Source organism: Malania oleifera, chromosome 3 (assembly GCF_029873635.1).
Source record: "Malania oleifera isolate guangnan ecotype guangnan chromosome 3, ASM2987363v1, whole genome shotgun sequence".
Lineage (NCBI taxonomy): Eukaryota > Viridiplantae > Streptophyta > Magnoliopsida > Santalales > Ximeniaceae > Malania > Malania oleifera.
This window is the reverse complement of record NC_080419.1, coordinates 98,636,207-98,652,446: the sequence shown is the minus strand read 5'-3', so window position 1 is coordinate 98,652,446 and position 16,240 is coordinate 98,636,207. Positions and strand designations below refer to the sequence as shown.

The 16,240-nt window shown below is 34.5% G+C and overlaps 1 protein-coding gene across 1 annotated transcript; it reads right to left on the bottom strand.

The window, feature by feature from the left end:
* Positions 1–4,552: 4,552 nt before the first annotated feature.
* Positions 4,553–13,863, bottom strand: LOC131151141 (probable 2-oxoglutarate-dependent dioxygenase AOP1). The gene is made up of 2 exons (XM_058102386.1): positions 13,405–13,863; positions 4,553–4,936 (listed from the first exon to the last, which is right to left on the bottom strand). Exons 1-2 carry the CDS (start codon positions 13,788–13,790, stop codon positions 4,891–4,893), a joined length of 432 nt encoding a protein of 143 aa, XP_057958369.1. The 5' UTR covers positions 13,791–13,863; the 3' UTR covers positions 4,553–4,890.
* Between the last annotated feature and the right edge of the window lie 2,377 nt (positions 13,864–16,240).

The window sequence follows — 16,240 nt, the reverse complement described above, 5'->3', positions numbered from 1 at the left end:
ATATTTGTCATGTATATACTGTAAATCATAATTCTATAAATTTGGTAAACATATTTTTGTGCATAAATACTGTAGATCATGATATTATAAAAACTATATAAATGCTATATTGAACAAATACTGACTCAAGCCACACAATTAATAAATAGAACTCATACACTGAAATTTGTATAACTGTATAATTTATATTATGTATCTCATAATCAAATACTATAATTTACTGATAAAATTTCTGAATTTACTAGCATAACATATTTCCCTTACCTGACTAACTGAATTCTGTTCACTAATTTTCTAACTCACGCCTCTGTGACATTCATAATTCCAAACCCTGAAATTACACACATATGAATATATCCCTGTCAATCAACTAAATATCTAGAATAACTATCGTATTCATGTTTTCCCAAATTTGCATATTCACATTTTTCTAAACTATAAATTATTAATCTTTTTGCCTAGGTTTCTGAGAAAATACCCGCTAAAATCCTTAGCCTGCTTGCGGTATTCTCACCAAACCCTGTATTTCACAAAATTCCAATTCCTTAATTCAGCCCCTAAACTATGTTCATATTTACATTTCTAAGTCTATTCATCCTATAATTTAGATGAACAACCCATAAATACTCAAATAACACCCTTACCTCATTTTTGGGATGGTGCCCTAGAATGCCAAATTGAAATTTCGCTCCGCCTACGATGTAGAGAATCTTCCCAAGAACCTTATGGTAGTTCCTGATCGTTGATTCGGGCTTAAAACATAGTAGAATTTTAGAGAGAAGGGGAAGAGGGTTCGTGGGTTTAGAGAGAGAGAGAGAGAAGAAGAAGAAGAAGAAGAAGAAGAAGAAGAAGAAGAAGAAGAAGAAGAGGAAGAAGAAGAAGAAGAAATAATTTTGATTCAAAAATTATAGCTTGCAGGACTTTATAAGTTTCAGTGCTGCCGAGGAAACCGTCGCCGATTTTCTCAGACTCTTAGAAAACCGTTGCCGATTTTCTCAGACTCTCAGAAAATCGTCGTTGGTTTTCTCAAACTCACAGAAAATCGTCGCCGGTTTTCTATTAACCAACCCAAAATTTATTGTTTACCTATTACCCAGCCGCGGTAAATTACCAAACCTGTCACTGATTTCTTTCCCCCTTTAGAAAACCAGCACCGGTTTTTCTCCTACCTCAACCAAAAATCCACTTTTCCTTATTTATTTTATTTTTATATTTTCAAGTCTCTGTACCAAAAAAATGTATCTTCTAGACATTGCACCAAACTTAAATCTCACTTCACTAGAAACGTGCACGACTGGACATTTAAATACTCTTAGGCCAGAGTAGCCTACCACATAACCTATCCAAACTTCTCTTGCAACTTTTCCATCTAGTGATACCCTTAGTGATTGGTTAAACGAGAAACGCACCATACTCACTGACTTTACCAAGAAGTTCCTTGTAAGCCCTGCATACAACCTGAAATGTTGCTCACAAAACTCCTTGATTTGAACCTATATACTCAATTCCAATGTCTGACTTAAGGATCTCTCTTCTAATTTGGTTTTCCACCTCAGCCACAAGTTAAACCTGACAAACATCTCTGACTTGTTCCACATGAAGTACACCAAGACCTTTTGTGATAAACTCATGAAGTACATATGTTAACCTGTGATTCTATAATCACTAGTCCCCAAATATCTGAATAAATATAGTTAAGAACACCCTCCATTTGTGTGTGATTGTTTTACACAAAACATTATTACATGACTTAGATTCTATAGCTGTAGCTCCACCTACAACTGTGGTACCTTGCAGAGTATAAATATTTTCTGCCCCTTTATCAACATTAAGTTGCCTTCACACACCTTCATTATTCCACTTTTAGACTAGTAACTATCCCTGTTACAATCTAAAGCCAATGAAATCACATTCTTCCGTAAATCCGATACATGCCTAATATCATATAAACTTCTCACAACACCATCATACATTTTAATTCAAACATTTCCTATTCCAACTATTTTGCATAAAGCATCATTTCCCATTAGAACATAATCAGAATTAACTGACCTGTAGGTGTTGAATCAATTTCTATTTGGTGTCATGTGATAAGTGCATCCTGAATCTAGCATTCAAGAATCCGTGAGGCATTATGAACTCAATAAAATAGAAATCATATTACCATCACTACTGCTTGAGTCTCCTTTTCCACTGTATTTTCAGATTTTGATGAACCCTCTTGATTTTCAGCATTCCCCTTATTCCACTCCAGACACTATGGTTTTTTGTGCCCAATTTTCCCATACTCGAAACGCCTTATATCCTTCTTCATCCCAGACTACAACCGAGATTTATTACCACTCGATCCGCTCTGGAACTTGCTTCTCTCACGTTCTTGGTTACCCTTTACAACAAGCCCTTTACCATGTGAAATTTTGTCACTGGCCATCTTCTTTGATGAAAACCCATCAATGCGCTTGTTACCTCTTCCATATTCAGGGTTTCTTTGCCCTATGTAAGAGTAGTAACCAAATTCTCATACTTATGAGACGCAGATAGGGAATTCAATAGCATCAATGCCTTGCATTCCTCGTCAAACTTCACATCAACCCGCATCAAATCACTTACAATTTAATTGAATGCATTGATGTGTTGGTTCAAATCTGAACCTTCCACCGTCTTAAGCCAATACAACTTTTGCTTAAGAAATAATTTGTTCGATAAAGACTTAGACATATACTGACTTTCTAGTTTCTGCCAAACTGTTGCCGGAGAATCCTCATCCATGACGTGATACAACACGTTATTGGCCAAAAAAATTCAGATAGTCAACACCGCCTTTGCTTCCAATTCATTCCTACTTGTTTCATCCATGCTTTCTGGTTGAACTTCGTATAAAGCCTTCACCATACCTTACTGCACTAATAGATCCTTAACCCTTTTCTGCCATAAACCGAAGTTTCCCATTCCATCGAATTTAACAGCATCAAGCTTTGCAAATGAAATTCCCAAGGCCATTACAACAATGTTCTAATACCAATTTGTTGTGAAAAAAAAAAAAGCACAACGAAATAAATTGATCTTATAACGAACAAATCAACGGTGAAATATATTGAACAACAATCACACAAATTATAATGAAAGCAATAACAATGATACGAAGAATTACGTGGTTTGGTAATGTCTAAATCCACAGGAGCAATCGACAGTGTTTTTGTTACTATTTTGTCTCCAAATTCTTGAAAATTTAGAGTTACAACATATACAATGTATATATAACCCTCTTGAAGGTTTTTCCTCTGAAACCCAACCTATCCAATGTCTCAAAATTTAAAATTTGAAAACCAACGTTGGGAACCCGAGCCAAACCGTAGACAGTTTCAGACATACCATCGACGATTTAATACTGAGAGCAAACAATTGAAGTAACAAGCTTAGAATCGTCAACTGTTTCATTGCACTTGGGAAAACCGTCGACAGTTATAGGGAACCGTTGATGATTTGATGCTGCAAACCAACTTCTTATGTTCTACCATGTTTTCTCATTGTACATGCATTCCACTTAATATATGAGCCACAAATCACAACATAAACCTCCATAGATCATTGTCATGTAACCACATGACTCAATAATAGGAACCATAATATTTTATTTGAGAAAAATAAGTAAAAATATCTCCTAATTGAGATCATTCAAAGAAGTTGTTATCTTGAATGGAGAATCAAAACCATAATATTTTATCAAGAAGGCCAAAACAAAAAACATGCATACACATCATTTAAAAACACACACTCAACATGCAAACAATTTCATCAAATCTAATAACTATCACCATACTTCAATTGCACTAATTAGTGTGAAGTTAAAGCATAAGCATGCTTCTACGCACCAACATGTATGACAACACCCAATAATGTGCCTCAAATTAATAGAAAAAACCTTATAGTAAAAGAAATATCTTTGTAAAAATGTAGAGTTACAGCAGAACTTTCCTTTCGTAGTGTATCTTGCAACTTTTGTAATAGAACTTTGATAAAGATTTTGTACTTTGTGCTGCTCTCATCTACAATTTCTTTCTATCTCTCCCATGTCTTGAAAAAGAGGACCTGACGAAGAATTTAATTTGTTCATAAGCAAAGAAAAGAGAAAACTACAAAATAACAAAAACCACAGCTTTCCCTTCCTCCATTTTTCCCCCCTTCATTTTTATTAGATTCTGATTTAATTCAAAAATGATTTTCATATCCTACCTAAGCTCACACAAGAATTATTAGAATGGACTATTTTACTTATTTTATCCCCTAAATGCTTGTCTAAGGTTAATTCATCTAGAAAAATAAAAGAGAAAGAGATTTCAAAGTATTCCATTTTAAACATGCCAAATATAATACATTTTTTAGGATGTGGGTCAAAATGAGACATCTACTCATCTACACATTATTTTCTCAAGAATTACTATATATCCATGTACTTAATATTTTTAACATAAAATGCTCAAGTTTACTAACAAACGACAAGTAGACCCATGACACATGTTATCATAGAGAAATACATAGATAAAACTAGATCTTTGAAATTTGATGTTAATTTATTTAAGCCACGATTTGACGACTCTAGCCCCCAATGCTTACATCATAACAAATAGGCCAATAGTGCAAAACAAGTTAATCAAAATCTTATTACATCACGACTTTTTCAAAGTTATATTCTAAGTTAAAAACCAGCATAAATCTCAAGGGCATTTTCACTAATATTAGAAACATAATAGGACATGAAATCTGCGTAAGTAAAGCGTCGATAGAGGGGAGGATGCTCTTTGTCAATGAGTTCTTGTGGAGCCTCAATATGCACTCCTTCTTTTGGCATTAAGAAAATACCATAGGAGTACCTTTCTTTTTCTCCACTCATCACAACTCTGTGCTTTGCTGGATGAAGTCTCCCATTACTCCAAGCCTAGCAACAATTAAGTGTTATTCAATTCATCAATGTCTTGAGAAATGTGTGTAATTTTTTTATTATTAACTTAGGAATTCCACTCAATAGGAAATGTTTTCATTTTCACTTGAGTTTGAAACCAATTTTGGGTTATTAAGTTATGTATATGTTGACTTCACATGCACAAAAATTAAGAATTAAATACTCTAAACAAAATAATTTCTTATATGATAATTATATGTTCTTTTGTTGTAAAAAAGTAGCTAGGAGTTCCATGGAGCAAAATAATTAGAAATCAATTGCAAAAATCAAAATAGTAGTAACAGTAATAATAATAAAGTTGATGTTTGAATAGAAATGCATTTACATGGCTAAATAGAAATAAGCAATACCTTACATCTCATTAATTCAAGAATACGCACTTATAATAGTGGGGATGTTTGAATTTAATTGACTTTTTTTTTAATCAAAGTAATGCAATTAAGTTTGTGCAATCAATATATATACCAATGTTTTAAAAGGTGAAGGCATAATGTGAGGTGTTTTAATCCTTGAGAGATAAGGCAAAAGCTTCAGGGAGTTTGGGCTTAAGTTTTTTGAGAATTTTATTTTAAGATAAAAACATGTAAATAAATTATATACATGCTAAAAATAAATATAAAAAATTAAGAAATTCACAAATATAATGTAGTTTTTTTTTTTTAAATTCACAAGTATAATGTTAAAAAAAATTATATGTAATTTGCAAATTACTTGTTGGCCATTGAAAAATTGCTAACTTAAATTACATAAATCATGACAAGTGATAGCTGCACAAACTTCAATTTATTTTTAATGAGAATCCTCCTATATTAGCATGGAGTTAAACTTTTATAGTCAAATCTAACTTGAGAATCACACACCCAAAGTGCAAAAGTTACAATCAAAAAGGTGCAAAAGGCATACCTTTGGTACAAATGCGTAAGCTTCAACATGTAATGTGTTGACCATTTTGGAATTTTGCATTTTAGATTATGTCCAAAGGTGTGTTTGACTTGTATTGCCTTGAGGCTTGCCTCAAGGTGAGCCATGATTAAGCCTTTTAAAAATTGATATATATTAAGCCTCAAGGTGAACCATGATTAAGCTTTTTAAAACATTGATATATACTAAGAATATTTTAGTCTAACATTAAAAAGAAAGTAGTTAATAATGTGTAATTAACTAACTATTCTTGATTGTGTTGAGGAAGGCCACAAATCAAGGAGCAAACATGAGACCCCAATTATGTGATATTTCCTTTGAGAAAAGTGAGCAAATCTTCTTACTATAGAAAGGAGCATAGAAATTTATTTAGGAGGTTTTGTATTTACTCCATCGTTCCCAATTACATGTATAAATAGGGGTTGTAAGTTGTTGTAAAAATATAATTGAATAGAGTTATATTTTTTATATTCTTCTTCTTCCTCTAATTCTATATTTGTTTTCCTCTGGTTTATTTTGCTCTAATTTTTATCATGGTATCAGAGCGAATCGATCCTTTAAAGGTCCAAACAGAGGTGTTTTTTTTTTCTTTCTCACATCAATGTTATTGTCAAACATTGAATGTGGTTTTTTTTATTTTACAAAATCTCGGTGTTCTTGATTTTGGGAGCATTTTGAACAATTAATTGTTCCTTTTGTTCTTTTTTTTTTTTTTTTATTTCTGCTCTCATTTGGTGTTTTTTTTTTTTTGTCTAACAAGTGGGGTGCAAACTTTGCATATTCTTTTGCTGTTCCAAGGTTGAAGACGACCTCCTTACTTTTTTTGGGTTACTTAGTTGTTTTAGTTTGGGTTGTTTTATTCCTTTTTCTTTTCACAGCTCTATTGACTTGAGCCCAAACCTATGTCTAGCCCAAAGCTTGTGCTACAAATCTAAGCCCAGGTGACCCACACTAGGAAGCCCGGATCCTTGTGATCCACACCCAGGCCAACTCGCATCCAAGCTAACCCGCACCTAGACCGCACCCCGATCTGGTTTGATCCTGACCCAGTCCGTACTTCAAGAAAAAAAGTTCCATTTTTTCCTCATGGCTGAAAAGGAAGAGAAATTTGATAACCCTACCCATCACTTGTACCTTCATCCTTCCGATCACCTCGACATGGTCTTAGTTACCACTCCACTTACTGAAGACAACTATGCCTCATGGAGTCAAGCAATGCTTCTCGCTCTTGAGGCCAAAAACAAGCTTAGCTTCATCAATGGTACGGTTCTTCCACAGCTTCTAGTTCCTTACCTGAGGCACGACAATGGAAACGATGCAACGTCATGTTTATATCCTGGCTTCTAAATTCCTTTTCTAAAGATATTTCCTCCAGCATAATCTATTGCAAATCTACTTATGTCATTTGGACCGATTTAAAAGATTGGTATTCTCAAGTCAATGGGCCACATCTTTACAAACTTAAACATGATATCAATAATCTTGTTCAAGGTTCTCTTTTAGTTACAACATATTTTGCAAAGTTGAAGGGCTTATGGGATGAGTTGGTCGAAATTCAATCCCTGCACATTTGCATCTGTGGTACCTGCACTTGTGGTGCCCGTAAGAACAATCTAGCCCAGCGAGAATCTAACAATATGTTGACCTTCCTTATGGGCCTCAACGAATCCTATGCTGCAACTTGTGGAAAAATACTATTGATGCATCTGCTTCCAACTTTAAGTCGTACCTATGCCCAGGTCATGCAAGAAGAACGTCACCATAGCATCTTAACTCCGCCATCCATTAAAGTCATTGCTTTGGCGGCCTCCAACTATCCACCATGGAAAGATAGTCTACCAGGTCCACTTAAAAAGTATCTCAAATGCAGTCATTGTGGGAAATACAAGCACACTATTGATCGCTGTTATCACATCCATGGCTTCCCTCTGGGACCTCGCAACTCTAAGCCTGACATGGTTCCAAGCATAGTGCCAATCAAGTTTCCTCCACTACCAACAGTCTTTCTTTTACCCCCGAGCAATGCCAGCGACTCTTGGCTATTCTCAACAGTACCACCCCTCTGCAATCCATGGCACACCAAGTAGGTAGTGTCAAATCTTTGTTGGTAGGTACACCCAATAATGATCATTTGTGGATTCTCGACAGTGGTGTAACAGACCATATGGTTTTCACACCCACTATTCTGACCCAATTTTTTTCAATTCATGGTTAGACAGTCCAATTATCGGATGGCTCCCATGCCACCGTTGCTCATATTGGATTAGTTTTCTTTTCTCCCACTCTCACTTTAGATAGTGTTCTTTTTGTCCTAACTTTTCATTTCAACCTAATTTCTGTTTTTAAGTTATGCAAAATACACCGTTGTCTCATTATCTTTTCTTCTAATTTATGTTTTATTCAAGACCTATGCTCGATGAAGATGATTAGAATGGGAATTGAGCGGGACGACCTCTACCACTTTGCAAACACCAGAAAGGCTTGTTGTCAGGTGGCCATGTCCACTTTGACTTCCCATATTTGGCATCAACGTTAAGGACATTTGTCCAATAAAAAATTGTCTGTTCTTTCCAATAAAGTACTAGAAATTTGTAGTTCTAATTTGAAATCGTGTTTAATTTTCCCATTGGCTAAAATGACTCGTGCTCCATTTCCAACAAGTTCCATTTCTTCCCACAAACCTTTTGAAATACTACATGTTGACATTTGGTGGGCTCATCGCACCTCTTCTACTACTGGTGCACATTACTTTCTCACTATTGTCGATGATTTTACCCGTAGTACTTGGGTTTACTTAATGCACCACAAATCTGACACCTGTTCTCTCTTGCAATCTTTCACACATCTTATTAAAACCAATTCTCCACCACCATAAAAATCATACAAAGTGATAATGGGCCAGAGTTTCACATGCCCACATTTTATGCACCTAAGGGTATTGTTCACCAAATCAGTTGTGTCTCCACTCCTTAACAAAACAGAGTGGTTGAATGCAAACATCGTCACCTTCTCAATGTTGCCCGATCCTTACTCTTTCAAGCACATATGCCTACACACTTCTGGGGGGATGCTATTCTTACTGCCACCTATCTCATTAACCACACACCTTCTCCTATTCTGGGAGGTTTATCTCCTTATAAAATAGTGCATGGTGTCAAACCCACATATAATCACTTGAAAGTATTTGGATGCTTGTATTTTGCTTCCACTCACTCTTAGAACCCAGCCAAATTCGACCCACGAGCCATCCAATGTGTCTTCCTTGGTTACCCGTATGGTCAAAAGGGATATCAACTCTTTAATCTTAGCACACACAAAGTCTTTGTTTCTCAAGATGTCATTTTTCATGAAGATATTTTCCTTTTTGCCTCTTCTAAACCTGAACCTACAGACCCTATCCTACCTTGTCCTGTATTTTCCCTTGACTATATTCTAAATGACCTATCTCCCATTCCGTCACCATCACCATCACCATCAAAATCTCCTTCTCCAGTGCCCCGAGAATCTAGTCGTCCCACTCAGCCACCGACATACTTGAAGGATTTTCATGTGGAACAGGTTCTACCATCTCGGCCCACTCAATCATTTGACTTTGCGTTGGTCTGTTCATCAGGTACTCCTTATCCTCTCATTGATTTCCTTTATTATTCTCGCTTAACTCCTTCTCACTGTGCCTTCACCATAACTATCTCTCTTGCCAAAGAACCACATTCTTTCTTGTAGGCCATGACCGATCCAAATTGGCATACTGCCATGCGTGTTGAGATTGATGCTCTCGAGCTCAACAATACCTAGATCCTCACTCATCTCCCTCCTGGTAAGAAACCTATTGGATTTAAATGGGTCTACAAGATCAAATACAATCTAGATGGATTCATTGATCGATACAAGGTTCGCCTCGTTGCCAAGGGTTACAGTCAATAAGAAGGCATTGACTATACCGATACATTTGCTCTAGTCACCAAGATGACCACCATTTACACCATTTTGGCTTTTGCTTCCGTGCAAAACTAGCATATTCATCAGCTTGATGGCAACAATGCTTTCCTCTATGGAGATCCAGAAGAAGAAGTATACATGCAACTTCCACCGGGATTCGGATGAAAGGGGGAGACTAGAGTATGCAAGCTCATTAAGTCTCTCTACGACCTTAAACAAGCTTTGAGGCAATGGTATGCCAAGCTCTCATCCACCCTTATTGATATAGGATATTCACAGACCAAGCCATATTACTCACTTTTCTCTCGATCCCATAAAAACAATTTCACTGCCATTTTAGTATATGTCGATGACATTATCGTTGTAGGAAACAGTTTGGAGTAGATCAATGCGGTCAAGAAATTTCTAAGTGACCACTTCAAGCTCAAAGATATGGGAATTCTCAAGTATTTCTTGGGAATTGAAGTGGCTTGTTCAGCCAAGAGAATATTTCTATCTCATAGGAAGTATGCCCTTGAGATATTGGAAGACACTGGCTTCCTTGGAGCTAAGCTTAGCAACTTCCCCATGGAACAAAAACCTTGCACTCAGTGAGAGTGAAGGTGAACTCATTACAGATCCTTCATCGTATAGACAACTTGTTGGAAGACTGATTTATTGGCTATTACAAGACCAGACCTAGCCCATTCAGTACATCTACTCAGTCAGTTTATGGACAAGTCACGTATACCACACTTGGATATAACACACAGAGTCTTGCGGTACATTAAGAAATATCAAGGCCAGGGGCTTTTCTGGTCGGCTTCTAGTGAAATCCAACTCCATGCATAATGTGATGCAAATTGGGCACGCTACAGGGACACTAGACAATCAGTCACCGGGTATTGCAGCCTGCTCGAAAAATCACTCATTTCTTGGAAGTCCAAGAAGCAAACAATGGTCTCTCGCTCCTTAGCTGAAGCAGAGTATAGATCTATGGCCTCTACATGTTGTGAGGTCACTTGGTTAAAATCTTTACTCTCAAATCTTGCAATGACATATTCTCAACCAGTCAGACTGTACTATGATAACAAAGCTGCTATACAGACAGCCTCAAATCCAGTGTTTCATGAACGAACCAAGCATATCGAGATAGATTGTCATATGATTCGAGAAAAACTCTAAAATGGGATCATTCAAACAATTCGTATGCACACAAGTCAGCAACCCACTGATTTATTTATCAAAGCTCTTAGACTTGCATAATTTAATTACCTACTCGGCATGCAAGTTGGGTGTTGTAAATATCCACACCAACTTGAGGGGGAGTGTTGAAGAAGACCACAAATCAAGGAGCAACCATGAGGCCCAAATTACGTGATATTTCCTTTGAGAAAAGTCAGCAAATCTTCTTATTATAGAAAAGAGCGTGGAAATTTATTTAGGATTGATTTTGTATTTACTCCATCATTCTCCAATTACAAGTATAAATAGGGGTTGTAAGTTGTTGTAAAAATATAATCGAATAGAGTTATTTTTTTTTTATATTCTCCTTCTTCCTTTGATTCTATATTTCTTTTTCTTCTAGTCTATTTTGCTCTGATTTTTATCAGATTGCTCGCTATTAAGCGTCAAAAATGGTTCTTTAATTTTTTTAAAGGGTACACTATTGGCTAATCATAATACTTTTCTAGAGCAATATTTTTAAGGAAGGTGAGAGAAACAGATACATACCTTAAGCATATCACCAATAAATACTATGAAAGATCCCTCGGGAACGGTCACGTGCCCCCAATTGCCTTCTCTAGAGAAAATCTCGAGGCCTTTAACTTCATTTTGACATAGAATCGTCAACAAATTTTTGTCTGTGTGAGCCACTAGACCAAGGGCAGAGTCATTGCTGTTTGGCGGAACTTTGTATTTCATTAGACGAAAAATGCTTGACGAATTCTTCACTTGAGAATTGTAATACTTTTCCATACCGTAGCTCTCAAAAATCATTTTTAAAATGAGAAGGTTTAGCTCTAACATCTTGGAGCTCATGGAAATCATCTGTGAACTGTCATGAATTGAGAGAGAAAGAAGAAAGAGGAAAAAAATGACATATAATAACACATATTAGTTAGAAGTTATCTATTAAATCGAAACATACAACAATACAAAGACAAATTTTTCTTGAAGAATGAAATTTTAATTTCCATTAAGCAAAAAAAAAAAAAGAGAAGCTTAAATTTGATGAAAATCATTTTAAGATAAATTGCTAGAATGAGCTGGCAGAACTGAAGAGGATTGATGGATGAAGTCCAACGATCTACTTGGGAATTAGGTCGTGGGTCAAGCACACACCATGTGAGAGTAGAGCTGTATTTGGCTGTGTGTGGATTATTGTGAATTGTCCCTTTGTATGGGGGTTGCCTACCCCTAATTAATGCCCTTAGAAATAGAACACGCAAACAAATTAAAGAACCCATTACTCATATATTCACATTAATAAGTCAATGATCCTATTCTCATGGCCATGTCATGGAAAGACATGTGCCCTTCAATTTGCATATATAGAACAGTAACTTTGAAACTGTATGCACCCTTGCATTTAATGAGTTAGCTTTTCTAAGTTTGTCATCATACAAAACTAGAAAAAAAAAAAATGCGTACAAGTGGACTTGTGATCATCTTAGTTCTCTGTTCTTATTATATGTCAGCGATCATTAATATTTTTGGATTTTCTAAATTTGTCATCATACGGACTAATTCAAATATTAGAATAATATTATTCATTACAAACTTGTGATTATTTTAATTGCATGCCAAAAATAGAAAAAAAAAAAAAATTATGTACAAGTGGACATGTGATCATCTTACTTCTCTGTTCTTATTATGTGCTGGTTATCAGCAATATTTCTCAAAAAATGAGATGCCACTTAAAAAACTAATTTATTTTTTTGTTATAAATTTTTTTTTGTTAATGCATTTTTATGAAGAATCAAAATATATGAATAAAACCTAATTAATTAATTAATTAAATATGTACACATACACACACACACACACACGATAGTCGGAGTGATGTACCTTGCATATAAGGTCATATATTATTCGAAATGACAACAAAAAATATACATAATTCAAATTTTAATACTCGCCGGTTAAATTTTTTCTTCAAATTGAATTTTTGAAGTTGATAAAATTTTTACTAAAGAGTTTACAGCTCACACTTAATTTGTGTTAATATGAAAGTTTAATTGTCATTATTTGATATGCAGTAATATTATAAACTTTAATAGAATTGGTCTTCATAATTTTATATAATTACTATTTTATTCCACTCGTATCCCATCCTATATATCCAAAATATCGAACAATAATTAAGTTATTGCATTGACATTCAAAGAAAAAGAGAGATGAATATATAATTCAAAAAACACTACTCAGCTCATCGATCTCCTTAATTCACTGGGAAAAAAACCAAAGGACAAAACGATGCTGAAAATTTTTGAGTGAAAAAGCAAGTTCTAGAGAGAGAGAGAGAGAGAGAGAGAGAGGTTTGAAACGATGAATAATGATCGTATACATGCAGAAGTAAGTAGGTAAAAATGATGGATTACCAGAAGGAGGGGTTTCCATGGGGAGGCCACATGAGGGAGGTGAAGGCTTGGGCGACATGGGGGTCGATGGCATTTTCTATGCCGAAGCTCTGGTGAAGGGGGACGACGGGGGAGTGACCCAGGTAGGAGGAGTAAGCTCGCCGGCTGTGGTGCTTCTTCTTCGTTTCCTCCGGCAGATCGAACAGAGCCGTAATCCCCACCACCATCTCTTCCCTCAGCCCATCTCCTATCTTCTCCCTGTCGTATCCCACCAGAAAGCATCCCTGCGTCTCGGACGCCTCCCTCACTCTCCTGCACACCGCCTTCCACTCTTCCCCTTCCTCATCTGCCCCTAAACCCTTCATTGATAAATCAATAAACGGAATTTCAGACTCAGTACCACCCATCTCTCTCTCTCTCTCTCTCTCTCTCTCTCTCTCTCTCTGACTCTTGAGGAAGTTGCTGCAGCTAGTGCTCTCTATAAACATATATATATATATAGAGACACACACACACACACACACACACATACATAGAGGTCGGACCGAGGCAGCTAGCTATAGTTCAATGGGAGGACCACTCCCTCAAAAATAAAAATATTCAAAAAAGGCTTAAGGGGTAAGTAATATAATGTTAAATTCAATATATATATATATATATATATAAAGTTTGAGAAAATATTTGTGTTCTTTTTCAATAAATTTTAAGAGAGGTTGATGGTCTTATGATATATTTTTTTTAAATCTTAGGTTACTGGAATTTTTGAATCTTAAGAAAAATTCTTAAGGCTTTTATCAAAATGTAGGCCGAGTTAGTATTTTTGTTCTAATAATTTTTTTAAATAATACTTATTTAATAATAAGTAAATGATGATGTAAGTAAATGAATTTACAATCTTGAGACGTTAGGATAACGAAAGCAAACTCCAAGATCTTAAAACTAACTAAACCAACATAAACCAAACCAAAAAAATCAAAGACCAACAACCACTAAAGCTAAGAACTAAACAACTGTAGTTGGAAAACAAATAAAACTCTAAAAGATAACATAGAAGGAACACCTAACAAATCTAATCGAATCATTCCCCTGACTTGTTAATGAGTGAAGTGTTTTCTGGTAAAACTAGGAGGTGCCGCCCTCTTTTACCAAAAAAAAAAAAAAGTAAATGAATTTATATATATATATATATATATATATATATATATATATATATATATAGACACACACACACACACAACCTGGCAAACAATTGATGGTTTTTCACGTAAGTAGCAGTTAACACTGGAGGCCACGCATACTCATTCGATTGCCAGCTCTTTATTTTACTTCTTTGAGAAGCTGTACTACGTACGCCAGCATGCATATTGCTTGCTGCATGCGTATATACCTGCTGTAAATATACAAATATATATGTATATATATATATATATATATATATATATATATATATATATAAGCCAGATTTCGAAAAAAATAACTTCATCCGTTCAGTTATAAAGAATAATTTTTTTCTTATTTTTTGTGTTTTTAGTTTTTAAAAATTATAAAAATTTTCAGTTTATTTTTTTCATTTGTAATTATTCATATTAAAAAGATAGAAAATGAAGATTTTGTTCAAATGTGTAAAATAACTTTTTATTTTTATTTCTAACTTTTAAAATAATTAATAAAAATGAAAACAAACAATTCCTATGTTTGAACAGGCTTTGGATTGATTTGGACTTGTGTGGATTTAGGAAAAAAAAATGTAATACAAAATTTATTGAGTTTTTTCGAAATCCACACAAATACAAATCTAAGCCCAAAATTCATATTTTCAAATGCAACTAACTTATTTTTTTTAATTTTTTTTTTAAAATTATATTAGGTAATATTAGGGATCATGGATTAATTATGAGGCTTGAAATCGTGTATACTTTGAAGAAACATGATGAGTAATCCACATAAATTAGAGTGCAAGATCTGAATTATCGTTAAGTAAGAATTAGAATCTACAAAAATAATAGATGTTTTTCAACTTTTGCATAGAAATTGGAAAAATTAGAAATAAGGTGGCATTTTTTATAATTATTTGCAAAATCAAAATAGAAAATAAAAATATTTCCACCATCAAATAGTGTAAAAATTGTTTATTAATGTTCATTTATTTCATACAAATGTTGTGAAAATGAAAAAAAAAAAATAGTTTTTTATAAATATTGTTAAAAATTAAAATAGGAAAGAAAAAATTATTTTCTACAATTAAATGGGCCCTTAATGTGCATATTAATTTTGCATTGATTGGAGAAAATATTAGGCCCACTGAATTTATAGACAGGGCCAGCTCTTCACAATATGGGGCGCTAGGCTAATGGTTTAATTAGGGGTCATTAATATTTTGTTTAATTTTTATTTTTACTCAAAAATAATTTTTCTAACTTTTTAGGATGCAAAATCACTAATTAAAGCTTTATATTCAAGATTTTCAAGTATTTCTTTTTCTATTGATAACATAGTCAATTCATTTAATATTTCTTGTGACATAGTTGATCGCAAATAAATTTTTATAAGTTTAAGGTGGCAATTATTGAGATTTTTATTGCATTTGAGAGAGAGAGAGGGGTGAGAAATTCGTTACATAATTGGAAATTGGGGAGAGTAATGAGAAAGAGTCAAAGAGAGGAGAGAAAATGCATGGGGATTGGGGAATAGGAGAGAATAAAGAGGGCATGGGTTGGGTGCGTTGGGAATTAAATGTGAGAGAGAAATTTGTAAGCTACCATGAGAATGTGAGATTTTTATGGGATGCTTTTTGAAAATTAAATAACTAAGAGATTTGACATCTTTTAAGATTTATAAAATATATTAAATAATCCAA

Coding starts and splice junctions, on each gene's coding strand:
- LOC131151141 (XM_058102386.1), bottom strand. CDS start 13,790: ATGGGTGGTACTGAGTCTGAAATTCCGTTTATTGATTTATCAATGAAG. Junction 4,937..13,404: donor CATGGAAACCCCTCCTTCTG/GTAATCCATCAT, acceptor AATTGTTGCTAG/GCTTGGAGTAATGGGAGACT.